The sequence below is a fragment of the Epinephelus moara genome, chromosome 6 (assembly GCF_006386435.1).
Source record: "Epinephelus moara isolate mb chromosome 6, YSFRI_EMoa_1.0, whole genome shotgun sequence".
Lineage (NCBI taxonomy): Eukaryota > Metazoa > Chordata > Actinopteri > Perciformes > Serranidae > Epinephelus > Epinephelus moara.
Window position 1 is genome coordinate 24,831,166 of NC_065511.1, and position 15,634 is coordinate 24,846,799.

Genomic DNA, 15,634 nt, shown 5'->3' on the forward strand with positions numbered 1-15,634 from the left:
CCATCACAGAGCTGACACATAGAGACAGACAACCACACCCACATTCTCACTTACGGACAATTTAGAGTCACCAATTAACCTGCATGTCTTTGGACTGTGGGAGGAAGCCGGAGTACTCGGAGAAAACCTACACTGACACGGTGAGAACATGCAAACTCCACACAGAGGGGCCCATCACCCCGGGTGTGAACCAGGAAGTCTCCCCAGGTAGCCAAAATGACCTGGCCCAGAATCGGCCTGAACTCGGCAAGCCAGATGAAATTAGCTGGGCCGGGTCCGGTTGACGAATAAAATACATCGTAACACTCAGAAGGGACCATTTTTATGCATAATAAGAACTCTTTTAACATTTTAAGTACAAGTTGCAAGTACAAATTCTGCACTGTAACTTAAGTGCAATTTTAAAAGCAGCACTTTTACTTGTGACAAAATGTTTTCACACCATTGTTACTTTTACTTATGTAAAAGACCTGAACACTTCCTCTGTCACGGTGTAAATACATACAAAATACTCCAGTTATATAAGCCAAAATTATACAGTATATAATAATATTTGCCTGCACAGTGAGTACTTTTCCACACTAGAGGTGTATTTTGCTGGCAACGTGTACTTTTACTCATGTAATGTAGGACTTACTTAATTGTAATGCAGTACTTTTACACATTTATTGCTACCCATACATTATGTATAGTATTAAATGCCACAAGCAACAGGTGTCCTTTGGGAATGTGCATAATAAATCAAAGTTTCCATGTATGATTCAGCATTCTGCTGATGTCAGCCCTTTGATGGGCGCTGAGCTGCTTGGTGGGAGACACTGGTGCGACACCGAGTTAATGAATGTAACTAGTGTGTGTTTAACGCTCATGTGATAATGAGTTTATCTAAAGACATTCCTCTGGCTTCATCCCTGGCTGCTGGTGTAGATTTATTGGAGAGGTGGCCGGCAATGTGACAGGTCATCGAAGACGTCCACCCTCTCCCCTCCATCCACACCCCCCATGTAGAGGTCCCTGCAGAGCTGCTGCAAGATTATAAAAGAGGTTGAATTGATTTTCTTCAGCCTTCTTCTCTTTTGTCCCCAGGATTAGTTTTCACTTCACCACAATCTTAATTGTCTCTGTTGGGGGTATTTTACTGCGGCATGGTGAAGGAAAAGCTCAAAACCACACAGCTCGTGTGCGTTTACATCCACATGACCTAAAAAAATTTGAGGGTTATCGTTGCTCCTCAGAGCAACAGTTTCAGGTTGTTGATCTCTGAGGTGACTTTGAAAGGGCTTGCATGTTGACACTGAGGCACATGTGCATGTATATAATAAACACGATGCATTTGTACACAGTGTTCTGTACATTCTGTTCTACATCTCTGAGGCACATCACTGGAGCACGAGCTGTGTCACTGTCTCCCCCTAGTGGGCAGAAAAGCACAACAAACAACACCAAAAATGGATACGTCACATGCATATGATGCACATGTTAACTCCCCACAGACACAAGCATGGACTTTGGTTCATATTGATGAAGGGAGAAGGAAGTGTTTGTTTAGTTTCACATAGTAAGCACCAAAGAAGAATCCCTCTCACTGTCATGAGATCTACCCCAGATAATTTTTTTGGTCCCTCCAGGTGTCATTTACAGTCATGCAGAGCAGAAACACTGAAAACTACAGCAAGTAGATCAGACAGTTGCAATCAAAACTATCTCACAGTCTCTATTTCCCACTCCTGCTAATTTCTGAGGAGTCGCTTTGAGCCCCTCTTTCAGGGGGACGAGCAACAACGTAAATATACAAGAACGTAAGGAGTTATGCAGGTACAAATAGCTAGGTCATGCATAGTTAATGTCAAAACATAGACTGCTTTGAGACGAAGGTAGTGACCTACATTCACAGGGACCTGCAGACTGTAAGAACTCAAAAAACACGACACATCTTTGCAGACTACATTAAAGGAACAGTTCACCCCCAAATCAAAAATCCATATTTTTACTCTTACCTGTAGTGCTATTTATCAGTCTAGATTGTTTTGGTGTGAACTGCCGCAGGTTGGAGATATCAGCCGTAGAAATGTTTGCCTTCTCTCCAATATAATGGAACTAGAAGGTGCTCAGTTTGTGGAGTTCAAAGTGCCAAAAGGTGCTTTTGAAACAGCAATGTTTCTTTCCAGAAATCATGACTACGTTACTCAAGATAATCCACAGACCTTGTTGTGAGTTGTTTTATGTAGTAACTTTTTCCTTTTACCAAACTACCATATCACTGTGCACAAGCATGCAACTACTGCTTGCTCTCCTAGCACCTCTGAGCTAGCTACTATTCAAGCTCAGTCGAGGAGGACGCCATTAATGTTTGCATCTTGTGTTGTCACAAGCATTAGCCTCTTGTCCATGGGTAGATGCGCGCTTCCTTCTGCCAGTGACACAGTTGGCAAGTGTAGTTTGTTAGAAAGACACTAGTTCCTACATGAAACTGCTCACAACAAGGTCCGTGGATTATCTTGTGTAATCAGGTCATGATTTCTGGAAAGAGACATTGCTGTTGAGTTTCTCAAATGTATTTTTTGTTGCTTTGAGCACCACAAGCTGAGTGCCATCCAGCACCATTATATTCAAGAGAAGGCCAATGTCTCTCCAACTGATATCTCCAACACTCTGCAACTCACACCAAAACAATCTAGACTGATAAATAGCACTACAGGTAAGAGGGAAAAAACATGGATTTTTGAGTCTGTCTCTTTAAACAAACTGTCTGACAGTTAACATTCAGTAAAATTACTGCATTTAAATGATAATTAGCTTTAATGAACAAGAAACATCAAATTAAATCAAATCAGACATAGTAATCACAATCAAGTTTACTTCAGCAGCTAGGCATATGGAGCATATTTTCAAACTGCCATGCAATGAAGATCAGTAGAGCTCTCATTTTCTGTTATTTTTCTTTAAAGGAGATCAGTTTGCTACAATGGCACTTTGCCCAGGGTGCATTTGTTGATAATCTCTTGTGTAATTAATTATTTAAATCAAGCCATATTTCCCTCACTACTTTATATCAGCATCAGCAGATTGTTACATGATGATAAAATGATAAACACTACACCCTTATAATACTAGAAATTAACTCCTCCTCTCAACATCCAAAACCAGATGTTCAAAACTATGAAGGACTCTTGAGCCACCCTGTGGGGATCTCAGGCTATGACTAGTGACGGTACATAAAAAGTATCTTTCTCTTTAGTATTTGGTTTTTAACTGGGAAACATCCACTCAGTAATCAATAAGCAAACACCAGTGAAGGTAAAAATAAGAAGTAATTGAAACATGTCTCTATCACATCCAGGTCATGTCAGGTGCTATTTGTAGAGATTTAAAAATAGATCAAATGAATTCATTACTCATTCAAACGAGCACAATGGGAGTAATAATTAAAACAAAATGGTGGTGGCCTCAAGGTTAGAGAAAGCAGTGTGTCAAGGTACGAAGTGAAAAAAGAAGCAAAATAATTTAATTAAACACAATATTTGTCTCTTGCTCTAGTTGTTCTTGGGTTGTTTTATTCTCTGATACGACCATGCATCATGCTAATAAAAAGGCAGAAACGAAGAAACGAAGGCAGGAATGACATTTGTTGTAATATCAGTACTGAGCTTGAAGGTTCACTGTTGACACAGAAAACAGCAGTTTGACAAAAAGGTGTACAGCTTGTTTATTACCAGAGCTTTCAGACACATTTAAGCTTTCATCTCAGATGCTCAGTACATCCAATCCGATGAGGGAGGGCACAAATTGTGTCCTAAAGCAGAGAGACCTTGTGATATGAACATATAGCACCTATATATTTAATATAGTATCTATATTAATTTTTTGAAATATGCACATTAATCTCCTCACAAAATATGTCGATGATCCCCCTGGAATGATGAAACATAACTACGTATTTTCACTCAAGTATGGTACCTAAGTACAACTTTAATATACCTGCATTTTACATCACTATTTTAATTTCCTGCTACTTAACACTTCCGCTACACATTTCAGAGGAGAAATACTGTTCTCTTTACTGCACTAAAGCCGTAGTTACGTAACACATTGAAATTTTAAACACTGAAAATAATGAACATTTTAAACACAATGTAAATAGATTAAAATGAGCTTCATCTCAACTAGCAATAACATCAACAAGCTGCATAACTGTTACTGCATCAAAAATAATAATATAACAATACAAAATATGCAATCATAATACTTTGAAAGGTGCTATTCTGCATACCAACAAGTTTTGATTCTTGAAGTACATTTACTGCTATTACTTTAACTGAAGATGATCTGAAAGATACTTCCACCACTGTCTGCAGGTCAGACTGTGACCTCTAGTGAGAGGAGATATGTAAATACACCTATGCACTTTATTTATTTATCTATTTATATGTTCTTTTTATTTATTTATTTATTTATTTCTAAATTTAATTTCATTTTCAATTTTTAACAGAACATTTCCTGACACAAAAAATAAAAATACATAAATATAAAAATACTACTGCAAATAATAATAATAATAATAAATTAAAAATAAATGTAATTAAATAAATACAGAAACAGACATATATGCATTTTAAATCGAGTTCACTACAGAGTTAGTGAAACCTGGTTAAGTATCATCTATTATCCTTTTGATGCAAAAGTCCTGTACACATGATACTTTAAAAACTGCATGTTCACTTCAGTAACAAAATATTCAATGACACACACATCTCCTATTATTTAACAACTGTATTATCTAATCCTTCTTGTATTTATAATAAGACATGCAGTATGTAGGTCATCAATGTAGCTGTGCTGCCTCCGTAACAATCCACTGCTTCAGTGTTGTGTGTTAAATACTTGGGTGTGTCCTTTCCACTCTGAAATATGAGCCACTCCGGCCACAACCAAACTGGCTGCTCTTCAAATAACAAGACATCCATCAGTCTGCACGTTGTCCATAGAACTGCATTCATTATTCATGTTAATCTTATGGATCTGCCCGAACCTTACAGCCGCATCACTGTCCGACTGTATGGTAATTAAAACCAGGAACAGGAGACATATAGGACAAGTTAGCTCACATTTCTCTGATCAATCAAGATTGTCTTCAAGGCTACACTGATTAACTTTGCATAAATGTACATTAAGCACCATATTACTATTGTTACAGTCACTATAGTGTTTTAACAAGACTTTATCTTGCTAAAATTAAAGAGATAATTGAGATGTGTCGAGTCAACACAAAACCACATGTATTTCTGTACTCGTCTGTGTTGTGGTGGTGGTGAAACCCAATCAGTCATCAAAGCTTTATACATCTCTCTTTATCTACACGACACTTGCCAGCCCTCTCAGGTTGCCAAGCAACCGGTCACAAAAAAAACTTTGTGGTGCACCTGAAGCTGGTGTTCAGCAGATATGGCTGCAGCAGCCAATGAGAGCAGAGGAGCAGGGCCTGCAAGGAAGTGGCCAGGTAACAACCCCAGTAAGGCTGTGTGATGATATAAACTTGTGTTTCCATAAATGAATTGCATTTGTGAACGTATGTGTGGAGTTAATTCATGGGGAAATACACACAAGACTACAAGTCATTAACGCCTGTTTCTAAAAAACAAAGTCTTGCTGCTGTAATTTTCTGTCTGCTCAGAAGATTTAAGAACGTGTGTTTTATCTCTAGTTGTGAGAAAACATAAACTTGCTGCAGCACAAAAGTCGTCCAATTAAGATTTCCATCTGGGCATAAACATGTCAGTGCTGTGCATGTATGTGTGTTTGTGTGTTGTGCATCAGGGTTACAGGAGCCAGTCTGCCAACCTGCCTGACAATGTCCCTCTGGCTCTGGGAAAGAGACCCTCTCAAATATGCATGAGGAAATCCACACCTGTTTCCAGGTAACCAAGGCAGGGATTCTGAACCGTGACGCTGAATTCAGTGTGTGTGTGTGTGTGTGTGTGTGTGTGTGTGTGTGTGTGTGTACACCTGCGTGGGCGCATGCACAAACAGCACAGCTTCCTAGCTTTACCTGCTCAGACACTCTGTGGGGACGAAAGCAGCTGTCATCTCCACCGGCTTGACGAGACGAGACATAATCTGAGCAGAAGAAACGCTATGAAACACTGCGGCCCTCGGTGCTGAACTCCCCCCTGAGTTCCCTGAGCTGCTGAGAACTTTCATGCATGGAAACAGGTCAGAGTTGGCCTAACTGAGACGAAGCTGAGGCTGGAAGTGGAGACTCGGCTGAAGGGTGGACCACAGAGGCATTACGAGGTCTTTACAGGTCTTACCCTGAGGTATCTAACTGTGCAAGTATGAATCCAATGTGGAAAGTATACAAGAGCAAAGTGATGAAGACGCTCAACCCTGAGTATGAGGAGGACACTGCAGAAGAGGTACAGAATTTACCACTTTCTACTCATTCATACACGTGTATTAAAGTTTCAGAAAGTTGACTTGGTTGTTGGCACCAAAGTCACAAGGTCCCATGGTTTTGTTTGCTCGTCATTTTTTATTTATTGCAGGGTCAGATGAGCTTGCTGGGTTGTTTTGTTTCGGCGCAAAGGGAACTTTGAGGCAGAAGTTAGGCCTACACAATACTTCCTCTGGTGTATTTTGGCAATTTTGACTCCTGACAACTGAATTATTAATAGATAAAACTGTGTTGGTTAATACTGGCGTGCAGATCTTTTGTTTTCAGTGTCAAAATCCAGTTGCAGATACATTCACAACCCTAATAAAGTGGGTTGTAACTCAGGTATTGTACATAAAGGCAACATTACAAGGCATGATAGTGGCTAAGTATCATATCTGATTAAGCACTACACTTCTGAGGTAGTACTTCCATTATATGCTACTTTATATTTCTGCTTGACAACATTTCAGAAGGAAATATCGACCTTTTTACTCGATTACTTTCATCTAAACACCGTAGTTGATAAAGATTTAACATTTAACTTGATCTTTTTTTGGCTGGTGACCCTTTTCACACTCTCACGGTGCACCAGATTAATTTTTGCCCCCTTTAAATTGGAAACCACTGGATTAAACTACAAAACTATATATAAAATAATTAAGATTTGCTCCATCTCCACGAGCTACAACAGTAAAATGCTGCTTACACATCGCTGCATCAGTAATATTTAAACACAAGACTTGTACTTTAACTTCAGTATCTGACTGCTTCTTCCACCCCTGATTCTCATAGCGACACCTGCACTCCATCCAGGGTTTGGTACCAACGAAACAGCCACAGTGTTGCACTGACCCAGATCTCAGGAGGACTCAGAAACTCGATCCTGCACAGGAGCTGAACAAACGGATTAGTTGGCATTCCACTGACTGACTGACTGACTGACATGAGGGGGGGGGAGATAGCCAGGGCCTCGGGGTGTATTCACACCAGCTTCAAACTTTGGTCTCTCTTAATGCCAGGGCCTCTGCAGACGGTGACAACAGGGAATACTGTGTGTGTGTTTGGAGAGATAGTTTCCATTTGGAGGGATGTGCAGAGTTGTCATCGCTGCTATTTGAGTCGACATTGCTCCACGCACACTTGTGAAATATGAGATGTCTATAGTGTATCGCCGTGACCCCGTGATGTCAAAACATACACTGATGTAGAAATACTATTCAGAAACAATCAGTTTACCAAACTGCCACACCAGGCTTCAGCAATCTCTGTCTTCTATATTCTTGATGAACATTTCATGTGCACTTACGGGTTGTAGTATCCATATTAGACACTAGATGGCGACTGATGTGCACAAATCCTGTGCATCTTTAACATCGGGACATTGCTGTGTGGACAGCATGGCACAGTACATCCATTTTGTCTTTTGTTTCTGCTGTTGCAGGTCACAGAGGTGGAGAATGACATGAGTCCAGTGCAGGAAGAGGAGGGTCCCAATGCTGTATCCCAGCTGGCCAAGAAAGTACGTGAGCGTCAGCAGCTCTTAATTAATGTTTGGGACAACTACAGTGTGTAATGTGGTCATACAACTTTTAAATGTACCCCACAGCTTCAGTGTTGTGTCAGCAATGATGAATATCACAGTAAGTAGTTGTAAAATCATTAAAGGAGACTTCACAGAGGACCATTGTTCAGCTGAAACCACCTAAATGACACCTACTTTGACCTTTGACCCCGTGTGTGTGGTTGTCCAGATGCAGGGGGCCGGGACTAAAAGCTGGAACAGGCTATCATCTCTCTTCAACAAAGACGATGAACACCAGCTCCTAGAGGAGACTGAGAGCCCGCCAGTCGCCGACCAGTGAGTGGAAGTCTTTCTCTTTTGTTAACATCTGTCCTCTCTCTGCCTGAACAGATGTCGTTCTTGCACCTTGTACCATCTGTGGGATTTGTTCAGGTAAAATATTCTGCAGGGTTTTTTTTTTTTTAGTTTCTGTGTATAATATGTATTCATAGTTTAATTTAAGGGCACCTCAAGAAAGCCCAAATAATGTTGTAGGTTAAGTTAAACATAAGTAGCAGAATTTAGCTCAGTGACAAACTGAGTGACAAAAACGGAGGTCTGATCGAAAATATCACTAAATTGCAAGACTTACACTCTTTTATGTGGTGTAAAAGATCTGGCCTAGATTTGCTTAAAAGGTAAAAGTTTAATAAGGCTAGGTTAGACATGACTTTTGCTTTGATAGCATTTACTGTAAATGACAATATTTAAAGCAGTTTGGAAGATTGATACCATTCTACTTTGCCTGTCTACTAAATATGAAGCAACCACCAGCAGCCAGTTAGCCTATCTTAGCATAAAAACTGCTAACAGTAGGAACCAGCTAGCCTAGCCCTTTCCAAAGGTTACAAAATCCAACTACCACTTATCACTAATCAATACGTAATATCTGGTTTATCTGTACAAAAATCTAAATGAACAAAATGACTCATAATGGTTTAGAGGTGATGGTATTTTGTTATCGTTATCAGTGTCGCTGTTTCCCCCTGTTTCCAGCCTTTATGCTAAGCTAATCTAGTCAACTGCCAACCTGGTTTCACTTCTAACTCATTATTTAGCAATACTTGGGCTGTGGCCCTTGGCGTCAGACACCAAGGCACAGTGGCCCCGTTTAGCAGCGGCATGAGATGCACTGGGTGGTTGCACTTTTTCAACACATTCTCACTCCGACCTTGTCCTTGGTCATGGACTTTCCACATCGACATATGACGTGCAAGGTAGTCTGGGTGCGTCTGTTGTGTTTTGTTCTGGGACACTGTGTCAACTTCAGCCTGTTACATGCATTGTGTCTTTTCAAAGTACACTTCAATTTTCACATGAAATGTACAGTTTGCGTACAGTCTCTTTCAAAATAAACATACTACTTTGGTGCAACACCTCAAATTGACTTTATTTCCAAACACATGTAGTTACCTTTAGCCAGCACATGCACGTGGTTAGGTTTGGGCAACAAAAGCATGGGGTTAGGAGAAATATACTATACACTCATACGGGAAGCGAACACCAGTATCCCGGACGAAGGTCAATGGTTACTGGACCCAACTTGGACATTTTTTGCCACCTTAGCTTACGTTGTTGTCTACCCATGTTTCCACCAGATGCTGTCAGGCACTGTTATACATTGACGCCGCCCAGCTGCATATCATGCCGATGTGAAAGGATGACTTTTTTTGTCAGTGGAAGTCACTGCCCAAGCACCGCCATTTGACGATTTCGTAATGAGTCCACGTTGACTTTTGACACCCCGGGCAACTATTGTCGTATAAAGAGCGGGAAAGTCTGTATTGGGTGAGTGAGAGTAGAGGTGGATGGGTCAAACAAACTCACTCAATCGAGTTATTTAATAACAGCGTAATGTGCTTGTACATATAGCATACTATGCTAGTGCATATGTTAGTTTAAGCCAATCAATGATCTTTTTTTTTTCTAAACCTAACCACCTACTTGTGTTGCCTAAACTGAAGGAAGTAAACCTAAAATGCTTTACCTATGTTCAAAGTTTATTTTGAAATTGCATTTAATGTGCAGAAACTCGACATGCCACCTCTGTGCGTCCAAAACTTAGGCAGGAGGGGTAGCTTCATATTTAGTGAACATATGTGACAGCAGTATTGGTCTTCTGGTAACAATGCCAAAGCACCCACCTATATTTGACTGACTCCTAAAATTAACCCCACTATTTTCTCTGACTCCTCAGTCCACTTGCAGTAAAGCCGGAGGAGCCTCCTCCTCGACCCCCTAAGCGCACAGCATTCTGGGATAGCTTTGCAGCCAACTGGGCCGCCAAGAAGCAGGCGGAAGCTGCAGCCGCTGCTGCTGCAGCGAACGAGGCAGCAGCAGCAGGTCAGGGTGAAGAGGGGGTGACAGAGGCTGTAGGGGAGGAGAGCCACGATGGGCAGATCCCTCAGGGAGAGGAGAGTGAAGGAGGAGGAAGGAGCGGCAACAACAGCTTCTCCAAATACGTCTCACTGGGAGGAGGGAGCGAGGACGCATCCTTTAAGTGGAACTTTGTCACCAGCAAGCTGGCAGAGCTGAAGGCCAAGAGCAACTAGCTGCTCAGGATGAAGGAGTGTGGAGAATATAAAGAATATGACGATGACGGGGGGTTAGATGTAGGAGTGTGGAGGAAGTGTAAGGAGGAGGCTATATTTCACACAGGATGTCCTGAAACCAAACTGTACAGCTATTGTAGAAGTCCCCTTTTATCTGAAATACTCAACTCATGCATCGTCTCTTATACATGTCTTTTAACAAGCAGCAAAAATGTTACAATAAATTAGGTTATTTTAACCATAACCCTATTTAAGGCCCACATACTCCCAGAACACAAATAATCTTGAAATATTGTTTTGTATTGAATTTTCAAGAGCAAGAAGGGATCATAGTATGAAAAAATATCATAAAATAAAATGAGTTTACTTGACAAAGGGGACTTCTAAAATTGCTTGTACTAAAAGAGAGTTACACTAATTGAAAAAAACTTAATTATTCCTTGGAGATGAGGTGGGTGTATGATACAAATCTGCCTCTGGAGCTAACAGTTGTCTCTTTCCAAGCTTTAGATGCAGCTGACAGTGTGACAAGTGATCAGTATGGTAGCCAGTGTTTAACCTGTTAAATAGGCTGCACAATACAGCCTGCTTTCATGGAGCTATATGGTGATGTCTACTTTCCCATAGTGCTTTTAAAACCACAAAAAGGTACCTCGACACCTGTCAGCAAACTTGATCTAATCTGTAGTTTAGCAAAAACGGATTAAGAGATTAAAGGCAGTGATAGCCAGATTAGTTAAGGATTATCTCACTTAACCTGCGCAGAGGGCAGGGGATTTCTGTGAAGAGATTTGGCAGTGTGACATAACTATTGCGTAATATAAACATTTATAAACCACTTTTTCTCTCCTCGGATGTCAGTAAGAGGAAACCTGCGGTACCACTGTGTGTGAAAATGTGAATGTGTCAGCTCAGGTGCACTGACATGATGACTTAGATTTTCTGATTGTGACTGAGACTGTTCAAAGAGTTTTTAACATTCCTAATTTTGTGACATGAAAGGCTTTGAATATTATTTTATCTCAGATTTTGGTTTTTGACTTGTTGTATGTTATCTGATGTTTTGTTTTCTGGTATGCTATAATAAAGACGTCTGCACAAAAAGTTCTGACAAAGCATAAAACACCACATGTAATTTTCTGGATGAGAAGAGAAATGAGCCTTTGTTGAGTTCGTCCTGGACTCTGGAGGTGAATGGGGTGGAGGAGGGCGCGACAGTTCTCCCTAAAAATGATGGCTGACAGCAGCAGAGGAGAGAGCAGATTTTAAATTTTGCAGTAGCATCCTGATTGGCAAATAGAGATCGTAGCAAAGTTTGGTTGGATAACTAGAAGAGTGAACACCCATAGTCAGCTGATTAGAGGAAGCAGAGGGAAGGAGAGAATCGTGAAGGGAGCCTTCTTAATCGAACTTACGCTGAGCTTCATGTCAGTGGTTCTGATCTGCATTCTGTCTAACAACAGCAAACCAGCCCCCTTTAACAAATGTGAGGGGCTAGTTTTCTTGTCTAGAGCAAAACCCTGTTCCTTTAATTAGTGTCCTTTCTTTTTTAATCAGGCAGCCTTATTGAGATTAATATTTCTTTTTAAGAGAGTCCTGAGAACAAGAAACGTTCACAAGAACATAATTAGTAAGACAACAACAACACAGGAGCAACACAGCACACTTAACAAAGACATAAACTAGAACAGTTACAAGCAGTAGCGCAACCAGTGCACACTGTTATGGCAGGCCCTACTGCTTAGTGTCATGCATGTATTGTCAACAACATCAACATAAATATTACCCAGCAATCACCATGGCATCTGTGACAAAAATATCAAAGAAAGTAAGAAATTAATCATTGAATTTAATATTTCAAAGCCTATATAGAAAAAGCATATCATTTTGTTTTTGATAGCTACTGACAATTCAAAAAAGAAAAAGAAAAAGTAAATCATGACACAGATCCTCAAAAAGGCAAACCCACATGCATCAATAACAAATGGCACAGTCTTTAAGTTAATAACATTCTTTTTATCATACATCTTTGAACACAGGTATATTTCCAAGGTGGTAATCTAAGTCATCTGCACATGCCCGCTTTCTCTCTACAGGCCCCTCCACCTCAGGGGCCCCAGTGCAATCACACTGCCTGCACTGTCTATATTTACACCCCTGGTTACAAGGATCATAAAAACAAAAACATCAGTTAAAATAAATTCTGCAGTAGAAACGTAAGACCCAAGGTTCAAGAAAAAGATCTATTAAAATTGTAATGTATGGACTCTTCAGTGCTGCAAATAGTCACTGTCACTGGTTCCTCCTCTAGTTCCTGATCAACAGTATAATCAGATACAGTGTCTGCATTTTAAAGGTTACGATGTGGTTGTAGTGTAGATGTATGCACTGATAAAGGTTAGATAGACCGCAAGCTTAACAATAAAGTGAAACACTGCATAGATGTAAGTATGCGGAAATCTTTTTCTACCAGTTTGGACTTACTGATGTTTCCAGCACCTTGCCAAGACCAAGTCAGTTGTTTTTTTACATTGAAACCTTTGATGCAGTTGTTCTGCATCAAAGGTTTCAATGTATAAAGTTTGCTTTGCTTCTTGACATATAGCACTTAATATAGAACAACAACACTGACAAGTTTGTCCTCAAAAGCATAACTGTTGCTTCACATTTTCTAATGATTCGTGTTTGATTTTTTGTTTTCCCCCAAAATGTGACCTCTCACACTAAAATAAAACCTTTTTAATTAATAACATTAGAAAAATACACAAGGGCATGTAATGCATCCCATACTGTATTTATTCAGTTTTACTCAGGGTTTTATTCAATCAGTCTATCTCCAGAGCCTCTGATGAATTAATAAGTTGCACCTGAGCTGATTGAAGAAAGGTGGAGAGGAGAGTGAAACCAGCTTACTGCAAACAAAAGATCCATCTTGGTCTTTGGGGGCTGTGTCATTTGAGGTTATTGGTAGCAATATTTTTAGGTTTTATTTTGGATTAGTTTAGTTTGGGATTGTTTTGATAGTTTTGGGGGAAATTAGCCTTCCCCATGCTCTTCTTGAATTTAGCCTGAGCCTCCATTTCTCTTTTGTCTGAGGCGCAACTTTGCTCCTAAATCCAAAATTTAAATTGTGAAAAGATCAACGGAAAAGTCATAAAAGCAACATGCATGTCACTTGTTTTGTCTAGGTTGTGGTGCATGGAATTTATTTGGAAAGTGTCAACACTTTTTAAACAAATCAATGCAGAGGTGATTAATGTGTGAAGGATTTCACCATTGTCTTGAAATAAAACCAACAAACACCAGAACATGATTTTAATCTGTATCCGGTCTGTTGTTCCTCTCACCAGCAGGAGGCTCCCTTTACCTTTTGACTGATAAACATGTGTCCCCTCTTCCTCTCTATCTTGTCTCTGTCACACACAGACACACACACACACACACTGAAGCCATCCTTTTTAAGAGAGCCAAAAATATGCCCATATTTGCAGTTAATAATACTCTGATCTCTCTTTCCCTTCTCCTCCTTTATTTCCTGTTTTTTCCCTGATCTACACACGCTTCCTCTCCCTGTGCCATGTTTCCTCAGATACAACACTGTTTCCTTTTCAATTTAAGGGCCCTTTGTTGACGTTTCCATTTGAATTCGATGATACGCCCTAATAAAAGGTGAAGATTACGTGAGCAAATGTACCCAAAGCTTGAGTTCATGCTTTTTATAGCCGACCGGCCTCCATTATTTCCATGTGCTCCCAGTGTCAGTCAGATTTCAGGGCTGTCAGCGTGGATCCTGTGAAACTCGGTGAGTCTGAGTAGTTTTGTCCAGACTTCCACAGTTGTCAGTCTCAGTTTGAGTCAGATCAGATCTTCCCCCACTCACAACTCAGCGACATGTTCAGCTTTTTGAGTACATATTTATGTAACTCACCCAGTTTCTGTGAGACTATAGATTTTCATCATGAGTGGCTTGTTTGGAGGAAAGCTAAAGAAAGCTGCTGACTATCTGGTGCTTATGTGCAGAGCTGAGGTCCATAGCGCAGATTTATGACACCAAGTGAGCAACACTCAGTGGAAATGGGGTTTGTGGAGCATGAAAGCATCAGAAACTGAGCAGTTATAGTCTGCCGTTTGTGTAGAGGGGAGTCTGTCATGTCTTGACAATGTCTAAGAACAAATAAACTGCTTTTTATCAGCTATGGGATTTTTTGTGTGTTAGGGATGCACAATACTGGATTTTTTTGCTGATATACAATATGCTGATATATAACAACTCATTTGACCGATATCGATACAGCTGCTTTTTTCCCACCATAATTTTAATGATCATCAAGTCGCTTCTATTGTGGAATTAAAATCATATTATGCATGCATACTCTTACCATGATGGCCCACCAGCAAATGGATAAATTATTTAGCAGCTCTTTCAATGTTTATAATATTCATTCATCCTGCAAATTAAGAAAAAACATGTTGGTCGATTAATTTCAAAGCCAATAGTGACCAATCCCAATGACGTACCGATGTTATCAGCATGGTGCTGGATTATTTCGAATATTGGCCAAAAGCAATGACAGGAAGAACTTGACATGGTGTCCCAGAACGTCAACAACCAACACACCCAGGGTACCTTCCATGTCGTATCTGGATGTGGGAGGTCTATGACCAAACGTTAGTATGTGACAAGGTCGCAGTGAGAATGTGTTGCATTTCCTGTTGATATTGGTACAGTGTAAGCATAGCGCCCACCCTCCAGTTCCTGTTAACACCGTTAGCTCTGTCAGCAATGTTGCTGTTGTTTAAAGCTGTTTATGGAGTTAGCACCGTTAGCTGCTAGCCACCAGCTCAGCCACCTTCATGTTGAGAACCATGTCCAGACATTTACGCTCTGAATTTCACGAGGCCCCATAAACTTTATATGAGGGGAAACAATGTTTAAAAATTAAAACATATCTGGAGGGGATTAACATTCATATGTTGTGGTTATGATCAGGATGCTAAATGACTTCTAGCTGTTTCATATTTATCGCATGTGACCAAGTAAATGTTACACAAGGTAGACTTTAAAAAACATCTTAAAAATCACCAAGC

The 15,634-nt window shown here is 40.2% G+C and overlaps 1 protein-coding gene across 1 annotated transcript; it reads left to right on the forward strand.

Annotated features, from left to right (window-relative positions):
- The first annotated feature begins 6,055 nt into the window (after positions 1–6,055).
- On the forward strand, positions 6,056–11,650 carry LOC126391781 (uncharacterized protein C1orf232). The gene is made up of 4 exons (XM_050046715.1): positions 6,056–6,413; positions 7,875–7,952; positions 8,185–8,291; positions 10,192–11,650. The coding sequence occupies exons 1-4, from the start codon at positions 6,333–6,335 to the stop codon at positions 10,544–10,546; spliced, it is 621 nt and encodes a 206-aa protein (XP_049902672.1). The 5' UTR covers positions 6,056–6,332; the 3' UTR covers positions 10,547–11,650.
- The last annotated feature ends 3,984 nt before the right edge of the window (positions 11,651–15,634 follow it).